We start from the raw sequence: 22740 nt of genomic DNA, 5'->3' as shown, positions 1-22740 counted from the left end.
CTGATATTACCCCGCCCACCATTAGTGTTGTAGACCCACCCACCATTGTCCACTGATATTACCCTGCCCACCATTAGTGTTGTAGGCCCGCCCACCATTGTCCACTGATATTACCCCGCCCACCATTAGTGTTGTAGGCCCACCCACCATTGTCCACTGATATTACCCCGCCCACCATTAGTGTTGTAGACCCACCCACCATTGTCCACTGATATTACCCCGCCCACCATTAGTGTTGTAGGCCCACCCACCATTGTCCACTGATATTACCCCGCCCACCATTAGTGTTGTAGGCCCGCCCACCATTGTCCAATGATATTACCCCGCCCACCATTAGTGTTGTAGGCCCACCCACCATTGTCCACTGATATTACCCCGCCCACCATTAGTGTTGTAGGCCCACCCACCATTGTCCACTGATATTACCCCGCCCACCATTAGTGTTGTAGGCCCACCCACCATTGTCCACTGATTTCTTATTTTTATTCTTTTTTTCTTTAATTGGGCTCTTTCGGGTTTCTTGCTTTGGGGCTACCTGTGAGCAAGCAGATCTCCAGGTTGTATAATTTATACATTCTTTGATAATCCATGAACTTTGAATCTTGAAATCCAAACCAACACACAGAAAATGCTGGAGGAACTCAGCAGGTCAGGCAGCATCTATGGAGATGAATAAACAGCCATTATTTTGGACTGAGCCTCCTTCGGGACTGGAATAGGGTAACTCGAACAGTTTGCCTGTTCCTCATTGACTTTCTTCAGAACTTTCACTCAATGGCCAGAGTTTGTCTGTCTTTGCAGGAACTGAATATACAAAAAAACCATACAGGAAACAGCTTCAGACTGAAGAGCTAAAGTAATTAACATCCATGAGAAAGAATGTAGTAAAGGAATTAATGAGACAGAAAGCCGATAAATCACCACAAACTTGAGACTAGCATCTATTTCAATTGCTAAGTGTGGTTGTTGCTCCAGAACCCAGTGCCTGCAGTTTCTCATGCCTTCATCTCAGGATCAAGAATCAACTTTATCCACCATTTACATTTACATGTATTAGGAATTTACCGTGGTGTGTAGGTCAGTGAGCGACATGCAACAAAAAACAACTTTCAACAATTATAAAGAATAAAGAATTACATATAAATAAGAATATTAATTATCTTCAAGGTTAAAGGATGGGTATAGAATAAAGTTTGCTTAAATAAATACTGGCATGTATTTACAATATGAACAACATTGTAGGGTAGATTTGGATAGAAGATGGGAGGTGTCAGTGGGTGACAGGTGTGGGTTGTAAGCAGGTGAAACCAGGTAGGAGGTGGCAGGACATCTTCAAAAGGCAATAACCCAAAAGTTGGCACCCATCATTAAGGACCCCATCACCCAGGACATGCCCTCTTCTCATTGCTACCATCAGGGAGAAGGTACAGAAGCCTGAAAGCACACACTCAACTATTCAGGAACAGCTTCTCCCCCTCTGCCATCCGATTTCTGAATGGACAATGAAACTCTGGTTTAAGATGGCGCAACTGACATTGGGGAACAGCTTATTGACAGTTTTTCAAAGCAAGAAATGTGACTAAATACTCTATTAATAACACTTGTTATGTAGAAAATTGTGGTAAGTGATCACAAACAACAAAGAAGACGAGGCTGATCCAAGTATCGAGGCGTGTAGTTATAGGATGAAGTTGGAGATGGAGAGAGCAAAGCAGAGTAAAGTTGGAGTGGGTTTGTTTCAGAGCTTGTCCACCTAAACCGGGAGTGAGGCTGGATCAATGTAGGCGCCAAGCCAACTTAGAAAGGTTGAGCATAGGCCAGAACACGGGGTCTAGACCCATAGGGTATCGAAGCAACATGGCCCAGGTCCTAGTGAGGGGAACAATCTGGTGCTTGGACAATTTAAACGCCAGGCCGGATGAACTGTAAAGGCAGGGTGTTGGGACCGGAGGCAAGGCTTGGGCCGATTCTGCTCTACGATGTTTTACTCCGAGCTCCTCGGTGCTGAGGGTGAGACCGCTCCGGGCTCGGGCAGCTCCGGGCTCGGTGAGACAGCTCCGGGCTCGGTGAGACCGCTCCGGGCTCGGGGAGACAGCTCCGGGCTCGGTGAGACCGCTCCGGGCTCGGGGAGACAGCTCCGGGCTCGGTGAGACCGCTCCGGGCTCGGTGAGACCGCTCCGGGCTCGGGGAGACCGCTCCGGGCTCGGTGAGACAGATCCGGGCTCGGGTAGACCGCTCCGGGCTCGGTGAGGCAGCCCCGGGCTCGGTGAGGCAGCCCCGGGCTCGGGGAGACCGCTCCGGGCTCGGTGAGACCGCTCCGGGCTCGGGGAGGCAGCTCCGGGCTCGGTGAGGCAGCTCCGGGCTCGGGGAGACAGCTCCGGGCTCGGTGAGACTGCTCCGGGCTCGGGGAGACCGCTCCGGGCTCGGTGAGACAGCTCCGGGCTCGGGGAGACCGCTCCGGGCTCGGTGAGACAGCTCCGGGCTCGGGGAGACCGCTCCGGGCTCGGTGAGACAGCTCCGGGCTCGGTGAGACCGCTCCGGGCTCGGGGAGACCGCTCCGGGCTCGGTGAGACAGCTCCGGGCTCGGGGAGACCGCTCCGGGCTCGGGGAGACCGCTCCGGGCTAGGTGAGACCGCTCCGGGCTCGGGGAGACAGCTCCGGGCTCGGGGAGACAGCTCCGGGCTCGGTGAGACCACCCCGGGCTCGGTGAGGCAGCCCCGGGCTCGGGGAGACCGCTCCGGGCTCGGTGAGACAGCTCCGGGCTCGGTGAGGCAGCTCCGGGCTCGGGGAGACAGCTCCGGGCTCGGTGAGACTGCTCCGGGCTCGGGGAGACCGCTCCGGGCTCGGGGAGACAGCTCCGGGCTCGGGGAGACAGCTCCGGGCTCGGGGAGGCAGCTCCGGGCTCGGTGAGACAGCTCCGGGCTAGGGGAGACAGCTCCGGGCTCGGTGAGACTGCTCCGGGCTCGGTGAGACCGCTCCGGGCTCGGTGAGACAGCTCCGGGCTCGGTGAGACAGCTCCGGGCTCGGTGATACCGCTCCGGGCTCGGGGAGACAGCTCCGGGCTCGGTGAGACCGCTCCGGGCTCGGGGAGACAGCTCCGGGCTCGGTGAGACTGCTCCGGGCTCGGGGAGGCAGCTCCGGGCTCGGTGAGACTGCTCCGGGCTCGGGGAGACCGCTCCGGGCTCGGTGAGACAGCTCCGGGCTCGGGGAGACCGCTCCGGGCTCGGTGAGACCGCTCCGGGCTCGGGGAGACAGCTCCGGGCTCGGGGAGACAGCTCCGGGCTCGGTGAGACCGCCCCGGGCTCGGTGAGGCAGCCCCGGGCTCGGTGAGGCAGCCCCGGGCTCGGTGAGGCAGCCCCGGGCTCGGGGAGACAGCCCCGGGCTCGGTGAGACCGCTCCGGGCTCGGTGAGACAGCTCCGGGCTCGGGGAGACAGCTCCGGGCTCGGGGAGGCAGCTCCGGGCTCGGTGAGACAGCTCCGGGTTAGGGGAGACAGCTCCGGGCTCGGTGAGACTGCTCCGGGCTCGGTGAGACCGCTCCGGGCTCGGTGAGACAGCTCCGGGCTCGGTGAGACAGCTCCGGGCTCGGTGATACCGCTCCGGGCTCGGGGAGACAGCTCCGGGCTCGGTGAGACCGCTCCAGGCTCGGGGGAGACAGCTCCGGGCTCGGTGAGACAGCTCCGGGCTCGGGGAGGCAGCCCCGGGCTCGGTGAGACCGCTCCGGGCTCGGGGAGACAGCCCCGGGCTCGGGGAGACAGCTCCGGGCTCGGGGAGACAGCTCCGGGCTCAGTGAGACCGCTCCGGGCTCGGGGAGACCGCTCCGGGCTCGGTGAGACAGCTCCGGGCTCGGGGAGACCGCTCCGGGCTCGGTGAGACCGCTCCGGGCTCGGGGAGACAGCTCCGGGCTCGGGGAGACAGCTCCGGGCTCGGTGAGACCGCCCCGGGCTCGGTGAGGCAGCCCCGGGCTCGGTGAGGCAGCCCCGGGCTCGGTGAGGCAGCCCCGGGCTCGGGGAGACAGCTCCGGGCTCGGTGAGACAGCTCCGGGCTCGGGGAGACAGCTCCGGGCTCGGGGAGACAGCTCCAGGCTCGGGGAGGCAGCTCCGGGCTCGGTGAGACAGCTCCGGGCTAGGGGAGACAGCTCCGGGCTCGGTGAGACTGCTCCGGGCTCGGTGAGACCACTCCGGGCTCGGTGAGACAGCTCCGGGCTCGGTGAGACAGCTCCGGGCTCGGTGATACCGCTCTGGGCTCGGGGAGACAGCTCCGGGCTCGGTGAGACCGCTCCGGGCTCGGGGAGACAGCTCCGGGCTCGGTGAGACCGCTCCGGGCTCGGTGAGGCAGCTCCGGGCTCGGTGAGACCGCTCCGGGCTCGGGGAGACAGCTCCGGGCTTGGGGAGACTGCTCCGGGCTCGGTGAGACAGCTCCGGGCTCGGGGAGACAGCTCCGGGCTCGGGGAGACAGCTCCGGGCTCGGGGAGACAGCTCCGGGCTTGGGCAGCTCCGGGCTCGGTGAGACCGCTCCGGGCTCGGGGAGACAGCCCCGGGCTCGGTGAGGCAGCCCCGGGCTCGGTGAGGCAGCCCCGGGCTCGGTGAGACAGCTCCAGGCTCGGTGAGACAGCTCCGGGCTCGGGCAGCTCCGGGCTCGGTGAGACCGCTCCGGGCTCGGTGAGACCGCTCCGGGCTCGGGGAGACAGCTCCGGGCTTGGGGAGACTGCTCCGGGCTCGGGCAGCTCCGGGCTCGGTGAGACAGCTCCGGGCTCGGGGAGACAGCTCCGGGCTTGGGCAGCTCCGGGCTCGGTGAGACCGCTCCGGGCTCGGGGAGACAGCCCCGGGCTCGGTGAGGCAGCCCCGGGCTCGGTGAGGCAGCCCCGGGCTCGGTGAGACAGCTCCAGGCTCGGTGAGACAGCTCCGGGCTCGGGCAGCTCCGGGCTCGGTGAGACCGCTCCGGGCTCGGTGAGACAGCTCCGGGCTCGGTGAGACAGCTCCGGGCTCGGTGAGACCGCTCCGGGCTCGGGCAGCTCCGGGCTCGGTGAGACCGCTCCGGGCTCGGGGAGACAGCCCCGGGCTCGGTGAGGCAGCCCCGGGCTCGGTGAGGCAGCCCCGGGCTCGGTGAGACAGCTCCAGGCTCGGTGAGACAGCTCCGGGCTCGGGCAGCTCCGGGCTCGGTGAGACCGCTCCGGGCTCGGTGAGACAGCTCCGGGCTCGGTGAGACAGCTCCGGGCTCGGTGAGACCGCTCCGGGCTCGGGCAGCTCCGGGCTCGGTGAGACCGCTCCGGGCTCGGGCAGCTCCGGGCTCGGTGAGACAGCTCTGGGCTCAGTGAGACAGCTCCAGGCTCGGTGAGACAGCTCCGGGCTCGGGCAGCTCCGGGCTCGGTGAGACCGCTCCGGGCTCGGGCAGCTCTGGGCTCAGTGAGACCGCTCCGGGCTCGGTGTTTGTGAGCTTCCCGGTGACTTGCCTCTGTGTGATGGACTGAGACCGAGACTACGGGCCCATTCCGACTGCCCCAGGCCCCGGGTCAATGGACTCAATTTCATTACGAATGCTTTATTGTTTGCATAGTTTGTTTTCTTTCTCTCTCTGCACGTTGGGTGTTGGTCTTTTTTAAAAATTGGGTTCTGTTTTGTTTCTTGTTTTCTGGCTGACTGTAAGCAGATGAAACGCAAAGTTGTATAATTTATGCACACTTGATAACATTTGTACTTTGAAATTTCGACATTAAAACTGATTCGGATTCTGACTCTAAATTGAAGGAGTAGAGGTGGGCCAGGAGGAGGAGAGGGGCAGATAGACGCCACAGGTGGGTGTTACCTGAAGCTGGAAAGTATAATGTTCATACCATTGGATATAGACCACTCGGGCTCAATGCGAGCTGTTGTTCCTTTAGTCAGACAGGTCGGCATCAAAATTAGGAAGGACATGAAATGGAATAAAACTGGAGGCTCAAGTTGGCCGTAGTTTTCAGCAGATATAGGGCCAGGCACATCGTGCTTGACCATAAGAGCATAAAACACAGGAGCAGACTTAGACCACTCAGCCCATCAAGTTTGATCCACCATTCCATCATGGCTGATTTATTATCCCTCTCAACCCCATTCTCCTAACTTCTCCCTGTAACCTTTAATGCCTTTAGTAATCAAGAACCTGTCACCCTCTATTTTAAATATACAAACGACTTGGCCTCCACAGTCGTCTGCGGCAATGAATTCCACAGATTTGCCACTAAATTCTGGCAAAGGAAATTCCTCCTCATCTCTGTTCTAAAGGGACGTCCTTCTATTTTGAGGCTGTGCCCTCTGGTCCTAGACTCCCCCCTCTATAGGAAACATCCTCTCCACTTCCACTCTAAGCTTTTCAATATTTAATAGGCTTCAATGAGATCCCCCTCCCCCATTCTTCTGAACTCCAGAGAGTCCAGTCCCAGCGAGGGCCATACATTAACCTCCTCAGTCCTGGGATATTTCTCGTGAACCTCCTCTGGACCCTCTTCAATGCCAGCACAGCTTCTCTTCAATAAGAGGCTTAAAAGCTGCTCACCTACTCCAAGTGTGATCTGACCAATGCCGTACAAAGCCTCAGTTTTGTTTTATTGCTAGTCGGATTGAGTACAGGAGTAATATTTTACAACATTATACAAATCCCCGGTGAAACTGCACCTACAGCATTGTGAATCCTCCTACTTCTACAGGGTTAGGGTGAGTGAGTTGTGGGCATGACGTACGGGTTAGGGTGAGTGAGTTGTGGGCATGACGTACGGGTTAGGGTGAGTGAGTTGTGGGCATGACGTACGGGTTAGAGTGAGTGAGTTGTGGGCATGACGTACAGGGTTAGGGTGAGAGAGTTGTGGGCATGATGTACGGGTTAGGGTGAGTGAGTTGTGGGCATGACGTACAGGGTTAGGGTGAGTGAGTTGTGGGCATGACGTACGGGTTAGGGTGAGTGAGTTGTGGGCATGACGTACGGGTTAGGGTGAGTGAGTTGTGGGCATGATGTACGGGTTAGGGTGAGTGAGTTGTGGGCATGACGTACGGGTTAGGGTGAGTGAGTTGTGGGCATGACGTACAGGGTTAGGGTGAGTGAGTTGTGGGCATGACGTACAGGGTTAGGGTGAGTGAGTTGTGGGCATGACGTACGGGTTAGGCTGAGTGAGTTGTGGGCATGACGTACGGGTTAGGGTGAGTGAGTTGTGGGCATGATGTACGGGTTAGGGTGAGTGAGTTGTGGGCATGACGTACAGGGTTAGGGTGAGTGAGTTGTGGGCATGATGTACGGGTTAGGGTGAGTGAGTTGTGGGCATGATGTACGGGCTAGGCTGAGTGAGTTGTGGGCATGATGAACGGGTTAGGCTGAGTGAGTTGTGGGCATGACGTACGGGTTAGGCTGAGTGAGTTGTGGGCATGATGAACGGGTTCGGGTGAGTGAGTTGTGGGCATGACGTACGGGTTAGGGTGAGTGAGTTGTGGGCATGACGTACGGGTTAGGGTGAGTGAGTTGTGGGCATGACGTACGGGTTAGGGTGAGTGAGTCGTGGGCATGACGTACGGGTTAGGGTGAGTGAGTTGTGGGCATGACGTACGGGTTAGGGTGAGTGAGTTGTGGGCATGATGTACGGGTTAGGGTGAGTGAGTTGTGGGCATGACGTACGGGTTAGGGTGAGTGAGTTGTGGGCATGATGTACGGGTTAGGGTGAGTGAGTTGTGGGCATGATGTACGGGTTAGGGTGAGTGAGTTGTGGGCATGTTGCTTTGGCAACAGAAGCATGGCGACACTTACAGCTGACCCACGCATTAGGGTCATTAACCCTAACCCTAACCCTGACCCAGCCCATCCTCAGAATGTGCTGATGGTTGACACAAGACACTTCACTGTATGTTTCAATGTACATGTAACAAATAAAGCTAATCTTTCAATGGGATTAGGAGGGCCAAGCAAACCGTCCGTGTGCAGCCTCTTCCTCCAGCCTGGCGATTAGTTATTAACCGGAGTCGGGGATGAGGGGGTCAAAGTGCACCGGAACATCAGCAGTAAGGCCTCTGGAATCCTGTTGCTTGTGGCGTGGGAAGATCGGGGGTCTCGTTCACGGCAAAGGTTTGTTCTGCGCTTGGATGAGCGTTGTGGGTGGCGTGGTATCGCAGTGGCTAGCAAAACACTTTACATTATCAGTGACCCAGGTTCAATTCCCGCCGCCACCTGTACGTTCACCCCATAACTGAGAGAGTTTCCTCCGAGTGCCCCAGTTTCCTCCCAAAGTCCAAAGATGTACTGGGCATACCGGCTGGTAGGCTAACTGGCCATTGTAAATTGTCCAGTGGTTAGGCTGGAATGAAAGCGGGGGATTGCTGGCTGGCACAGCTCACAGGGCCAGAAGGGCCTGTCGTTCACTGTCTCTGAACAAATACATCGAGCTCGGGGTCAGGGACAGCTTGGGACACAATTCCCCTTTCTCCAACGCCTTCCAGAGTCACTGACGTTCCCCATGGTGAGGAGCTCGGGTAAGGCAGCCACTGCTGTTCAGTGTGGAGGCCCTTAGTCAACCAGTTCCCAAAGCTTGCCGGCTCCGCGGGGCTGAGTAAGGAATGAACATTCGCCCCAGGACACTTCCAAACATGCCCTGGCAATCTCTGACGTGCTCCAGAGAGGGTGGGCAAGGTCAAGGATGGAGGCTTCATGGACGCACAGCACGAGTGGCTCCTGTTGATAATCCTCATTGACCATACAAAGTTTTCCTCCAAATCCCGAGGCACTTCCCAGAGGTCACGCACACCCCATGTCCCACGTTCGGCTTTACTTACAGGGCAGCATAGTAGCGTAGCGGTTAGCACCAACAGTGGGGGTTCAATGCCCACCGCAGTCGGTAAGCAGCTTATACATTTTCCCGTGACCGTGTGCGTTTCCTCCCACGGTCTAAAGATGTACAGATTAGTGTAAATCAGCTGTGGGCGTGTTACGTTAACATCAGAAGTGTGATGACACTTATGGGTACCCACCATCACACCTTCAAACTCTGTTGGTCACTGACACAAATGATGCTTTTCACAGTGTGCTTCGATGTTTCCATGTACCTGTGACAAATAAAGCTGATCTTTAGCTTCACCTTCCCCAGAGTGGGAGCAGCTGCTGGTCCTTCTAATGGCTTAACTTTGACCTCGTGGGCCGAGGCCTGTCGTACTCCTTCAGGCCTTGTTTCAAGGGGGTAAGCTGTCCCTACGATATATGCTTATCGCTGCCCAGGGAACACAAGGGCCTCTTTCACCTCAATGGGAAGGATCAGAAAACCTCACGACCCTGCCCCAACAAGAGTGGAGAACGTTGTGTCTAAGTCGCCACACTCCCCCACAATGAGTCACTTCCTCAACCTGCCCAGCGACGGGCTGCAGAGACAGGAAACTCAGGGTTTAGAACCCACCCTCTGTGTCCCTCAACACAAAAGCCTCACCCAGCTGTTTGTGTGTGCCTTGCAGGGGCTGAAGGATCTGGATCGCCATGGCGGGAGAGGGGAGGCCTCGAAGAGTCGGAATCATTGGCTTTGGACACTTAGGTAAGATTGAAGGCAAGAGGTGGCATTATGGCCTTCTGTCTTGAGGACGCGTTCGGCAGTTGTGGTGGAGGTGGGTTGAGAGCTGGAGGTGAAAGTGAACAAGCTGTCCCTGATTCACAAACACAGCAAGTTCTGTAGATGCTGCATATCTTGAGGAACAAACACAAGTTCTGATGAAGGGTCTCGACCCAAAACGTCAACTCTCGCTGGCCTGCTAAGTTCCTCCGGTATTTTGCGTGTGTTCCCCTTGCTGCTTTTCAAACGCCACGTGAGCCGGAGAGAGCACGCTGGCACTTTGTACACCTGAGCCCTGAGGGTTGGAGTTGGTCAAGGTGAAGGTCGGTGACATACACTCTACACAGCTGAGACTGTGGGGTGGGCCACTTGAGGGGAGTGTGACTTCCACTGCGCTGTGCTCCCAGTGCGAATACTTTAGAGATTGTGCGATTCCCAGAAACCTCCTGCTCATGTGCACTGCTCAAAGTCTCAGTTAGAGTAACGCTTCACAGCGCCAGCGACCCGGGTTCAATTCCTGCTGCTGTCTGTGAGGAGTTTGTACGTTCTCCCCGTGACCGCGTGAGTTTCCTCTGGTTGCCCTGGTTTCCTCCCACGTTCCAAAGATGTTCGGGTTAGAAGGTCACATGGATGTAATTGGGTGGTGTGGGGTTGTTGAGCTGAAAGGGTCCCCTAACATACAGTATAGAGAGACAGAGAGGGGGAGGAAGTGAGGTTGAAATAGAACCACAGGATTACAGAGATATAGCTCACGGGGCTAACAAGATGCATATGTCACTCAGGGTGTTTAACAGGTGTATAAAGTTATTGGATTATTCACACTGTAAACTCTACAAAAGACTGAGCTCATTATGTGTAGCATTATCTATGCTTATAGAGCTGCATTATATTTTGGTACTGTGTAAGTTTATGACATTGTTTGTGGGGTTATGGTTTAATGTATTAGAGTTGGGTCACACAATTTGTATTTAGGGTACTTTGACTGTCTATTACACTGTATTTCACACACAAAATGCTGGAGGAACTCGGCAGGTCAGGCTGCGACGATGGGAATGAATCAACAGTCAAAGTTTCGATGCCGAGACTCTTCTTCAGGAGCGGACACAAAGTGGGGAAGAAGCCAGAGTGAGGCGGTGGGGGAGCAGCAGGACTACAAAGTACACTGCAGATGCTGGGGTCAAATCAACACGTACAAACAAGCTGGAGGAACTCAGCATCATCCGTGGAAACGAGCAGTCATCGTGACTGCTGAGTTCACCCAGCTTGTCTGTACGTGTTGGAAGGACTACAAGCTGGCATGTGATGAGTGAGACCAGGTGAGGAGGAAGGTGGATGGGTGAGGAAGGGGGGAAGAAGTGAGAAACAGGGAGGTGATGGGTGAAAAGAGCTGAAGAAGGAGGAATCTGATAGGAGAGGACCATGGGAGAAAGGGGAGGGGGGTGCACCAGAGGGAATTGATGGGCAGATGAGGAGAAGAGAAGGCGTAAAAGAGGAACCAGAATGGAGAATGGAAAGAGAGAGAGGAGAGTGGGGAGAAATAAGAAACTCCTCACATTTCCAGAGCAACTTCCTCTGGATTTCCAGCATCTGCAGAATGTCCTGTGTTGATGATTTTTGCACTGTCCTGTTCCCTGGGGGGTGGCTATGCTGTTACTCATGTGTCCTCTTGGCCTTGTCGGCAGGACAATATCTCACCAGGAAGATCACGGAGGAGGGTGAGCAGAACAGTCTGGAACTGGCCTTCGTATGGAACAGGAACCAAGCAAAGATGGATGGGAAAGTCCAAAGGGACCATCAGCTGGAATCTCTCAGCGAGATGGTGCAGAGGTGATCAGTCACCCCCAGATATGTGGTGAATGAGGGAGGATGTGTGATGTTTCAGGGGGTGTGGACATGGGAAAGGGCCAGAGGCAAGATTGGGTGTTTTAGCACTGTAGAGGAACAGGGGAATCTTGGACTCCACCTCTATACATCCTCCAAAGTCACTGTGCACGTTGATAGGGTGGTTAAGAAGGCACATGGCGTGTTGACTTTCATCTGTTAGGGGATTGAGTTCAACAGCTGTGAGGTCATGTTGCAGCTCTATAGATCTCTGGTTAAACCACACTTGGAATATTGTGCTCAGTTCTGGTTACCTCATTATAGCAAGGATGTGGAAGCTTTAGAGAGGGTGCAGAGGAAACTTACCAGGATGCTGCCTGGATTAGAGAGGGTGCAGAGGAGATTTACCAGGATGCTGCCTGGACTAGAGAGGGTGCAGAGGAGATTTACCAGGATGCTGCCTGGATTAGAGAGAATGTCTTATGAAGTTAGGTTGAGCAAGACCCGGCTTTTCTCTTTGGAGAAAAGGAGAATGTGAGGTAACTTGTTAGAGGTGTACAAGATGATAAGAGGCATAGATAGAGTGGACAACCAGACACTTTTTCCCAGGGTGGAAATGGCTAACACGAAGGGGCATAATTTTAAAGTGATTGGAGGGGAGTACAGGGAGGGATGGCAGAGGTAGGTTTTTTACTCAGAGAGCGATGGGTGTGTGAAACCATCTTGGAGCTGGTTAAAAGGTCGGCACAACATCGTGTACTGTTCTACATTCTATATTGAACCTGCACAGAACGTAGCCTGAGCACAAGTGGAGCAAACTCCAATAATCATGCTCAGAAATCTCCACCGCTCAACATCTCGCTCACTGGCTGTCTTTTCTCACAGCACACCTTTAGATTTACTGTGTTCAAAGGAAAAATTTTACTCTGCTCTATTACACCCCAGGGTGAATGAGAGGTCTGTTGATGTCTCAGCAATAGCAAGTCCAGGGGGAATGTCCGGAGTCACTGGACTGTGGTCACTGTACTGCCCATCTCATTAGGTTGTATTGGTTGTTTATGTGAATGATTCGTAACTCACTCGTAAGGCCAGTGATGTTGTGGGGGTGGAACTGGACTCTCTGACGGTGGTGTCTGAAAAGAGGATGCTGTCCAAGTTGCATGCCATCTTGGACAATGTCTCCCATCCACTCCATAATGTACTGGTTAGGCACAGGAGTACGTTCAGCCAGAGACTTATTCCACCGAGATGCAACACTGAGCGTCATAGGAAGTCATTCCTGCCTGTGGCCATCAAACTTTACAACTCCTCCCTCAGAGTGTCAGACACCCTGAGCCAATAGGCTGGTCCTGGATTTATTTCCACTTGGCATTATTTACTTATTATTATTTTAATCATTGATGGTTTTATATAGCTATATTTCTACACTATTCTTGGTTGGTGCGACTGTAATGAAACCCAGTTTCCCTCGGGATCAATAAAGTATGTCTGTCTGTCTGCCTGATGCATTTCACTATATGTTTAATGTACAGTACTGTGCAAAAGTCTTGGATACCCCACCTATATATACTGTATATGCCAAAGACTTTTGCACAGTGCTGTGGCTGATGAACTTGTACAGCATGGATAACTTTTCATATTTACACAATTTGTCTTCCCTTTGTATATTGGTTGTTTGTCCATCTTTGTTTGTGGTTTTTAATAGATTCTACTGTATTTCTTTGTATCTTCAATAGGTTTCAAAGGTACATTTAATGTCAGAGAAATGTATACAATATACATCCTGAAATTCCTTTTCTTCGCAAACATCCACCAAAACAGAGGAATGCCCTAAAGAATGAATGACAGTTAAATGTTAAAACCCCAATTCTTCTGTGAATGCCTACAAGAAAATGGATCTCGGGTAGTATATGGTGACAGATATGTACTTTGATAATAAATTTACTTTGAAATTAATGAATATGGAAGGATGATGGAAACAGAAACTGTCTGCTTTCAGGCCCATGAGGTGGATCTGGTCAGACTAGATGGGCTGAATGGTCTTATCCTATGCCATAGTGATGTTATAATCCTCATACATGAAGAACCGATCCCTGTAGAGTCAGGTTGGTCACCAGTACCTGCTCCCCTGCCCCTTTCTACCTCCAGGGGTCTTGTTATCCTTGCGATCAGCCACTGGAGCTGCTGACTGGATATCCGACCGTGTTGCTCCTCTGGCCCTCTTCCCACTGGCTCTTTCTTCCTTCCAGACGTGCGGATCTGATTGTGGAAGTCGCCCATCCTCAGATCACAAAGGAGTATGGGGAGGAGATCCTCAGACATGCTGATTTCATGGTAAGGCTGAGGGTGTTCGATGGGACCCCCATCGGGGACTGTGGTCTGTCAACATACCCATGACTGGAGGGTTCCTTGTGTATGACCCTTCCAGCGCCCCATCATTAGGGAGAGCTCCAGGGAGCTTTTCAAAGACAGAGGATGGCAGAGGCCAACAGCAAGGTGATTGAGATGGGGAGGAGGGACACAGACAGGTAAAACCAGCAGCGGAACCCAATCGCAAGAAGATATGGTGAAAAAAAATTAAAAACCTGCATAATCTTGGACAATCTGGACAAACCCTAACCATAACCAATCTAAATCTGATCCAACCAGAGCACAAGCAAAATGAATTGAAACAGAGATGGGGTCCACAAAGAGATGAGAACCAGAGAGCAGTTCATCTGTGGAACGCATTGCCACAGATGTCTGTGGAAGCCAAGTCATTGGGTATATTTAAAGCAGAGGTTTAACCTGATCAGTCATGGTGTCAAAGGTTACAGGGAGAAGGCAGGAGAACGGGGATAATAAATCAGCCATGATGGGATGACAGAGCAGACTCGATGTGTCGAATGACGTTGTGCTGCTCCTATGCCATGGTCCAGCGGACTCTGCCAGTGCTGACATGAGGGTTTGGGAGGAGGGGTGGCAAGGTGGTGCTGGGGGGGTGGGGAATCACTCAGGGAAGGCAGGGTGCCCATGATTGAATAACACTTCCCCCAGGTTGGCTCTCCCACTGCGTTTGCTGAGCGGCCAGTTGAAGCCAAGTGTCGTGAGGCGGCGAGGCGGCACGGACATACCCTCTACGTACCCAGCGGAGCACTGTGGGGGGGAGAGGACATCCAGAAAATGGCCGACAGCAAGACTCTGAAGGTCAGGAACGCGTGGAGCGCACGCGGGGGGAGGAGGGGACAAGGCGGGGAGGGGGAGGGAGTGGGGTAGAGAACGTTCGCGGTTAGGTCTGGGGTAGAGTGGTACTGAGGATGGGGTGGGGGTTAGAGACGAGGTGCTGATGACCTGATTCTGATTTGGGGAAACGATATACCAGATGTGCAATTACGGCAACAGGTGAGATGGGAGGTGGAAGTCCCTGAACCAGACCTTGAGAAGCCCCCCTCCCCAGATACGCACTCAGAATCTCACTGCCATGGGTGGTAGATGGACGTGCAGCACATTTGCAGATCGGCAGGTAGGATGTTGTAGGCATCACTGAATCATGGCTGAAAGAAGATTATAGCTGGGAGCTTAATGTCCAAAGATACACATTGTATTGAAAGGACAGGCAGGAAGGCAGAGGGGGTGGCATGGCTCTGTTGGTAAAAATTGAAATCAAATCATTAGAAAGAACTGACATTGGGTCGGAAGGTGTTGAATCATTGTGGATCGAGCTAAGGAACTGCAAGGGTAAAAAGTGCCTGATGGGAGTTGTATACAGACACTCAATCAGTTGTAAGGATGCGACCTACAAGTTACAACAGGAGATAGAAAATACCAAAGGGGCAATGATACAATCGTCATGGGGATTTCAATATGCAGGTAGATTGGGAGAATCGGTTTGGTGCTGGATCCCAGGAGGGGCAATCTCTAGAGTGCTCACAAGATGGTTTTTCTGAGCAGCTCGTGGTTGGGCCCACTAGAAGATCAGCTGTTCTGGACTGGGCATTGTGCAATGAACCGGAATCGATCAGACAGCTTGAGGAGAACGTGGTCATAATATGATTGAATTCTCCCTGCAGTTTGAGAAGGGGAAGATAAAGTCGGATGTGTCAGTATTACAGTGGGTAAAGGGAATTACAGAGACATGAGAGAGGAGTTGGCCAGGTTTGATTGGAAAAGGACACTGGCAGGGCTGACAACAGAGCAGCAACAGCTGGGATTTCTGGAAGCAATTCCGAAGCCTCAGGATTCTATAGAGGAAGATGTATTCCAAGGGCAAGATGATACAACCATGACTAACAAGAGAATTCAAAGCCAACATAAAAGACAAAAATTAGTGTGAAGTTAGAGGATTGGGAAGCATTTAAAAACCAACAGAAGGCAACCCCCCTGACAAAGTAATTAAGGTGGTAAAGATAGAATAAAAAAAAGTAAGCTAGCCAATAATACTGAAGTGGATACCAAAAGTTTCTTCAGATACATAAAGTGCAAAAGAGAGGCGAGCGCAGATATCAGACCACTAGAAAATGATGTTAGAGAAGTAGAAATGGGGGACAACAAAATCACAGATGAACTGAATAACTATTTTGCATCAGTCGTCACTGTGGAAAACACTAGCAGTATTGTGGAAGTTCCAGGAGTCAGGGGTCATGAAGTGTGTGAAGTTACCATAACCAGAGAGAAGGTTCTTGGGAAACTGAACGATCTGAAGGTGGATAAGTCACCTGGACCAGACGGTGTACACTCCAGGGTTCTGAAAGAGGTGGCTGAAGAGATTGTGGAGGCATTAGCAATGATCTTTCAAGAATCACTAGGTTCTGGAATGGTTCCAGAAGACTGGAAAATTGCAAATGCCACTCCACTCTTCAAGAAGGGAGAGAGGCAGAAGAAAGGAAATTATAGGCCAGTTAGTCTGACCTCAGTAATTGGGAATATGTTGCAGTTGATTGTTAAGGATGAGGTCTCAGTGTACTTGGAGGTACATGATAAAATAGGCCATAGGTTTTCTCAAGGGGAAATCTTGCCTGACGTATTAATAGACAATAGACAATAGGTGCAGAAGTAGACCATTCGGCCCTTCGAGCCTGCACCGCCATTTTGAGATCATGGCTGATCATCTACTATCAATACCCGGTTCCTGCCTTGTCCCCATATCCCTTGATTCCCCTATCCATAAGATACCTATCTAGCTCCTTCTTGAAAGCATCCAGAGAACTGGCCTCCACTGCCTTCCGAGGCAGTGCATTCCAGACCCCCACAACTCTCTGGGAGAAGAAGTTTTTCCTTAACTCTGTCCTAAATGACCTACCCCTTATTCTCAAACCATGCCCTCTGGTACTGGACTCTCCCAGCATCTGGAACATATTTCCTGCCTCTATCTTGTCCAATCCCTTAATAATCTTATATGTTTCAATCAGATCCCCTCTCAATCTCCTTAATTCCAGCGTGTACAAGCCCAGTCTCTCTAACCTCTCTGCGTAAGACAGTCCGGACATCCCAGGAATTAACCTCGTGAATCTACGCTGCACTTCCTCTACGGCCAGGATGTCCTTCCTTAACCCTGGAGACCAAAACTGTACACAATATTCCAGGTGTGGTCTCACCAGGGCTCTGTACAAATGCAAGAGCATTTCATTGCTCATGTACTCAATTCCCTTTGTAATACAGGCCAACATTCCATTAGCCTTCTTCACTGCCTGCTGCACTTGCTCATTCACCTTCAGTGACTGATGAACAAGGACTCCTAGATCTCTTTGTATTTCTCCCTTACCTAACTTTACACCGTTCAGATAATAATCTGCCTTCCTGTTCTTACTTCCAAAGTGGATAACCTCACACTTATTCACATTAAACGTCATCTGCCAAGTATCTGCCCACTCACCCAGCCTATCCAAGTCACACACTTGGAATTCTTTGAAGAAATAACAAGCAGGATAGATAAAGGAGAATCGGTTGATGTTATGTACTTGGATTTTCAGAAGGCCTTTGACAAGGTGCCACACACGAGGCTGCTTCACAAGCTACGAGCCCATGGTATTACAGGAAAGATTCTAGCATGGATAAAGCAGTAGCTGATTGGCAAAAGGCAAAGAGTGGCAACAAAGGGAGCCTTTTCTGACCAGCTGCTAGTGACTAGTGGTGCTTCACAGGGGTCTGTGTTGGGACCGATTCTTTTTACATTATATGTCAATGATTTGGATGATGGAATTGATGGCTTTGTTGCAAAGTTTGCTGATTATATGAAGACAGGTGGAGGGGCAAGTAGTTTTGTGGATGTAGAGAGGCTAAAGAAGAGTTTAGACAGATTAGGAGAATCAGCAGATGGAATACAGTGTCGGGAGGTGTATGGTCATTCACTTTGGTAGAAGAAATGGAAGGGTTGACTACTTTCTAAATGGAGAGAAAATACACAAAACTGAGGCACAAAGGGACTTGAGAATTCTTGTGAATTACCTGTGGTGAGGAAGGCAAATGCATTGTTGGCATTCATTTCAAGAGGACTAGAATATAAAAGCAAGGATGTAATGCTGAGATTTAATAAAGCACTGGCGAGGCCTCACTTGGAGTATTGAGAGCAGTTTTGGGCCCCTTAACTTAGAAAGGATTTGCTGGCACTGGAGAGGGCGCAAAAGAAGTTCACGAAAATGATTGCAGGACTAAATGGCTTGTCATATGAAGACTGTTTGGTGGCTCTGTATCTGTATTTGCTGGAATTCAGAAGAATGAAGGGTGACATCATTAAAACCTATCGAATGGTGAAAGACCTTGATAGGGTGGATGTGGAGAGGATGCTTCCTGTGGTGGGAGAGTCTAAGACTAGAGGACACTGCCTCAGAATAGAGAGGTGTCCTCTTAGGACAGAGATGAGAAGGAATTTCTTTAGCCAGAGATTGGTGAATCTGGAATTCTTTGCCACAGGCAGCTGTGGAGGCCAAGTCTGTATGTATATTTAAGGCAGTTGATAGATTTTTGAATGGTCAGGACATGAAGGGATATGGGGAGAGGGCAGGAGATTGGGCTGAGGGGAAAATTGAATCAGCCAGAACAGTCTCGATGGGCCAAATGGCCTAATTCTGCTTATGGTTTTATGATAGTGTAGTGGTTAGCATGTGATGCTATTACAGTTCGAGGTGTCAGAGTTTAATTTCAATGTCCTCTGTAAGGAGTTTATACATTCTCCCCATGACTGTGTGGATTTCCTCTGGGTGCTCTGGTTTCCTCCCACAGTCCAAAGATGTACTAGTTAGTAGTGTAAGTGCCCCACGATTAGGCCGGGGTTAAATCAGTGGGTTGCTCATTGGGCTGGAAGAGCCAGTACCAAGCTGTAACTCTAAATATTAAAAGAAATTTTCCCCTTCCGCCCAGGGTCTGAAGGTGACGATGATCAAGCACCCAGCCAGCTTCAGGCTGGTGGGCCACCTCGAGGAGCTGAAGGAGAAGGGGAGGGGTGAGCGGACAGTGCTGTACCAGGGCCCCGTGAGGGATCTGTGCCCGCTGGCACCCAACAACGTCAACACCATGGCTGCTGCCGCTATGGCTGCCCACAACCTGGGCTTCGATCAGGTGCAGGGCTGCCTGGTTGCCGACCCCAGGTGAGTACAATGTAGGGAGAGCTCGTTCTCCTGTGCTCTGGTGGGAAGCAGGGCCTAGGCAGGAGCCTGAGCCTGAAGTGCGGGATGGTTGATTGAGACGTGGGCAGCAGCGTTTCAGAGGAAATCACGGACGCTGGTTCAGTACGAGAGTCCTGACCATCATCACTGTTCCTGCATTCCCCTTCCCACTTCTACCTTCTGTACAGATTCCAGTGAAATCCTCCCTCCCTGGAACAATTAACATACAACACAGAACTCTACAGTACTTTAGTGTTCTCGTGCAGTGTGTAGAAACTCTGATCTAAACACCAAGTTAAACCGTAGCCAATGAGGACAGGATTGCAGTAAGATTAACCGTTTACTGTTGACTCTTCCACAATAACGTATGGTGAAAATTGTTGATAAAACAATACAAAATATATACAGTATTTGTTTCCTTCTTGGCATCACATTTGCATCATAAATACTTGTAAAACTACAAACCATATTACATTAAAGTCTCATTAAAGTACAACATACAGTCAGAATCTACCTACGCCATCAACAGCTTTAAATACACTTCAACACAAACTTTCCAGCAACGCTTTCAATAGCACAAGAAAATAAACTTTATCAACCGTCATTTCTTTTAACAGAATCAGCGTTAACATTTTTATTTCAACATATCTGCTGTCATATGAACTTACGGCATTGCTTCTATGATGTTTCTTAGAGTGTAGAAATGGAACTTTTCTCACGTTGTTCCTGCACACACAAGCCCCCGCCTTCCCGTTTCTCCAAACCGGTATTTACTCACAAGACGCGGCAAAACCAGGTGTGATGTCATCACATGTTGCGATACATCGCAGATAATGAATTTACCTTCAACAACTGCAACGTAGTTATCAACCTTAACTTTAACTAGAAAATAATTACAAATGAATTATTCAAAGCGAAAATGTAATAAAGCTAAATAAATGCCTCGAAGGCAACACAAGCACAGTACAGGCCCTTCACCCCTCTGTGTTGTGCTGCCCCTTTAACCTCCTCCAAATCAATCTAACCCTTCCCTCCTCTGTCACTCTCCAGTTTTCTATCATCCACATGCCTATCCAACAATCTCTTAAATGTGTCTGCCTCTACCACCTGCCCCCCCCCCCCCCCCCGGGCAGGGCATTCCACACACCCACCACTCTCAGTGTTAAAAAAAACTTACCTCTGTCTCCCTCTCTAGATTTTCCTCCAATCACCTTACAATGATGCCCCGTTTATCAGCCACTTCCGCCCGGAAAGCGTTAATGATGTTACCCAAATCAACCGCACACGACAAGGATTTTCTGCGCACTCTCTGGGTGGTCCAGAACAGATTAAACCAGGACAGTGCGCCAAAGCTGATAGCAAGGGGTGATTATGGTGGGTCTGATGGGGTGGGGGATGTTCCACACTGGTCTGGTAGTTGTTTGCTCTTTGACCCCACAGTTTAACGGACTGGCACGTGGTGGACATCGAGCTGAGAGGCCCAGTTGATGAAGCCACAGGTCACCAATTCACAGTGAAGAGCACACGAAGGAACCCCTCCTCACCGGGAGCAGTGACGGGGGCTGTCACCTATGCTTCATTCTGGAGTAGTCTGCTGAGTAAGCACCAGTCTGTGTCTCTACCTCAATACAGTCCAGTCACTGACCAGGCCCGAGTATTACCAATCTGTGCCCCCCCACAACAGGCCAGAGCGAGACAGTCCAGTCACTGGCCAGACCCAAGTATTACCAATCTGTGCCCCCCCTCAACAGGCCAAAGCCAGACAGTCCAGTCACTGACCGGGCCCGAGTATTACCAATCTGTGCCCCCCCACAACAGGCCAGAGCGAGACAGTCCAGTCACTGGCCAGGCCCGAGTATTACCAATCTGTGCCCCCCCACAACAGGCCAGAGCGAGACAGTCCAGTCACTGACCGGGCCCGAGTATTACCAATCTGTGCCCCCCCACAACAGGCCAGAGCGAGACAGTCCAGTCACTGACCAGGCCCGAGTATTACCGATCTGTGTCTTTACCTCAATATGCCAAGGCCAAACAGTCCAGTCACTGACCGGGCCTGAATAAGTACCAATCTGTGCCCCCCCCCAACAGGCCAGAGCGAGACAGTCCAGTCACTGACTGGGCCTGAGTATTACCGATCTGTGTCTTTACCTCAATATGCCAAGGCCAAACAGTCCAGTCACTGACTGGGCCTGCCGATCATGTTACATCTTTGGCCATTGGAACCAGAGAACAGGTATCCGATCCACCACATTGAGACGACCCTTTAACCTGGAGGTGAGGAGGGGAGTTTCTTTAGCCAGAGGGTGGTGAATCTGTGGAATTTGTTGCTACTGACAGCTGTGGAGGCCGAGTCATTGAGTAGATTTAAAGCAGAGGCTGATACCTTCCTGATCAGTCAGGGTGTCAAAGTTTACAGGGAGAAGGCAGGAGAATGGGGTTGGGAGCGAAAATAAACCAGGGGTGATGGAATGGTGGAGCAGATCGATGGGCCGAGTGGCCTAATTCTGCTCCGATGTGCTATGGTCTATTGGAGAACAGAGAAAATGCTAAGGAACTCTGGTTCTTTCAGACCTGATATCGACTCCCCATTCCTGCCTAGTGTTATCCCGTTCATTGGGAGGCAGACCCCCCCCTCCCTGATTGTCACCAAGTAATAAACCAATTGACCAGTTCCCCAGCAGTGCCCCCCTGCAAAAAAAGTCAGGGAACAGGGGCAACAGAGGCCACTCGGCCCCTCGATTCCGCCCCGCTATTCACCATGTCTCCGGCCGATCTAGACTAACCGCTTCCCCGGACACCTAACTCCCCGTTTCCCTGTCTTCAATTTAAGTACTCCCCGGGGCGATCCCGGGCCTCTTCTCACCGGTACCCCCTCCGGGCTCCGGGTCCCGGTCCCCAAGACCCGGACACGGGTTCCGAAACCACCCCCCCCCCGTCCCAGACACCTGGCTCCCCTCCCCAGGACCAATCGGCCCCTCCAGTCCCTGCTGGGAACGGAACCGCTGCTCCGCGTCCCAGCCGAAAGCGAAACAGGTTCAGTTTGTGGAACCGGTCAAGGGTTTTATTTAAAATTGAAGATAAATTGTTGTTAAAGCGGCTGTTTAAAGCACGAACGGCCTCGGATCATGCAGAGCAGATGGAGCGTTTTCTCTGCCGCTCTGAATTGTGGGAATACAACCCGCCATAATTGTGTTCCCGTTACCGTCTGGAGCACGTATTGTTATATTCCACTGACTTGAAGTCAGTGCACTCTGTTACTGCATCCTGATAAATCAATCAGACTAGATCGTTGTATTCCTAGACTGTCCCATCAAGTAGGGTTATTTTACTTCAGGGTATTTTAGGGTTATTTTACCCACCAGGCTATTTTACTTCCTTTCCATGCAAATATTTAATTGCTAACATCCTCACTTTATTGTTCTTCCTCAGACTGCAAAGGTCACGGGGGGAAACTCTGTCTCTGCTGATGATCCGTCCCAACCAAACATTATGGAAGACTGCGTCAGCGTTTAGAACTTAAGCGAGTGATACGACATTGTAGGAAACCATAATTCCTCACACAAACAATAAAATCGCGATCTATATTATTTGTGACACGTCTGGAGTCTCTTTTTGGGGGAGGGCGGCAAGCACCTCGTGCAACCAGGGCACTGGTTGACTGGTTTACAATCGGGTTCATGATCACAAAATGGCAATCGAGACAAACCAGGAAATTCTAGGCAGGTCAGCTTGTATCAGTGATATATTGTAGAAGATGTTTAAGAGTAGGAAAGCTCAAAGTAAGTTTGTTATCA

At 51.9% G+C, this 22740-nt stretch overlaps 1 protein-coding gene across 3 annotated transcripts; it reads left to right on the top strand.

Annotated features, from left to right (window-relative positions):
• The first annotated feature begins 7976 nt into the window (after window positions 1-7976).
• aspdh (aspartate dehydrogenase domain containing) lies at window positions 7977-22533 on the top strand. 3 transcript variants are annotated; one of them, XM_073061806.1, is made up of 8 exons: window positions 7977-8080; window positions 9454-9530; window positions 11228-11372; window positions 13616-13700; window positions 14403-14552; window positions 18702-18928; window positions 20387-20544; window positions 22376-22533. In XM_073061806.1, exons 2-8 carry the CDS (start codon window positions 9476-9478, stop codon window positions 22411-22413), a joined length of 858 nt encoding a protein of 285 aa, XP_072917907.1. In that variant the 5' UTR covers window positions 7977-8080; window positions 9454-9475; the 3' UTR covers window positions 22414-22533. The 3 variants fall into 3 exon arrangements, with proteins under 3 accessions (XP_072917907.1, XP_072917923.1, XP_072917915.1); XM_073061822.1 differs by lacking the exon at window positions 14403-14552; XM_073061814.1 differs by lacking the exon at window positions 9454-9530 and having other exon boundaries at window positions 8004-8080.
• The last annotated feature ends 207 nt before the right edge of the window (window positions 22534-22740 follow it).

The sequence above is a fragment of the Hemitrygon akajei genome, chromosome 1, assembly GCF_048418815.1.
Source record: "Hemitrygon akajei chromosome 1, sHemAka1.3, whole genome shotgun sequence".
Classification (NCBI taxonomy): Eukaryota; Metazoa; Chordata; class Chondrichthyes; order Myliobatiformes; family Dasyatidae; genus Hemitrygon; species Hemitrygon akajei.
Note: the sequence above shows the minus strand (reverse complement) of the source record. Positions and strands in the feature narration are given on the sequence as shown.

Bases quoted from the DNA above. Each gene is read 5' to 3' on its own strand.
- aspdh (XM_073061806.1), top strand. From the start codon at position 9,476: ATGGCGGGAGAGGGGAGGCCTCGAAGAGTCGGAATCATTGGCTTTGGA. The intron at 13,701-14,402 runs GTAAGGCTGAGG...CACTTCCCCCAG, and splicing joins TCAGACATGCTGATTTCATG to GTTGGCTCTCCCACTGCGTT. The intron at 18,929-20,386 runs GTGAGTACAATG...TTGACCCCACAG, and splicing joins TGCCTGGTTGCCGACCCCAG to TTTAACGGACTGGCACGTGG.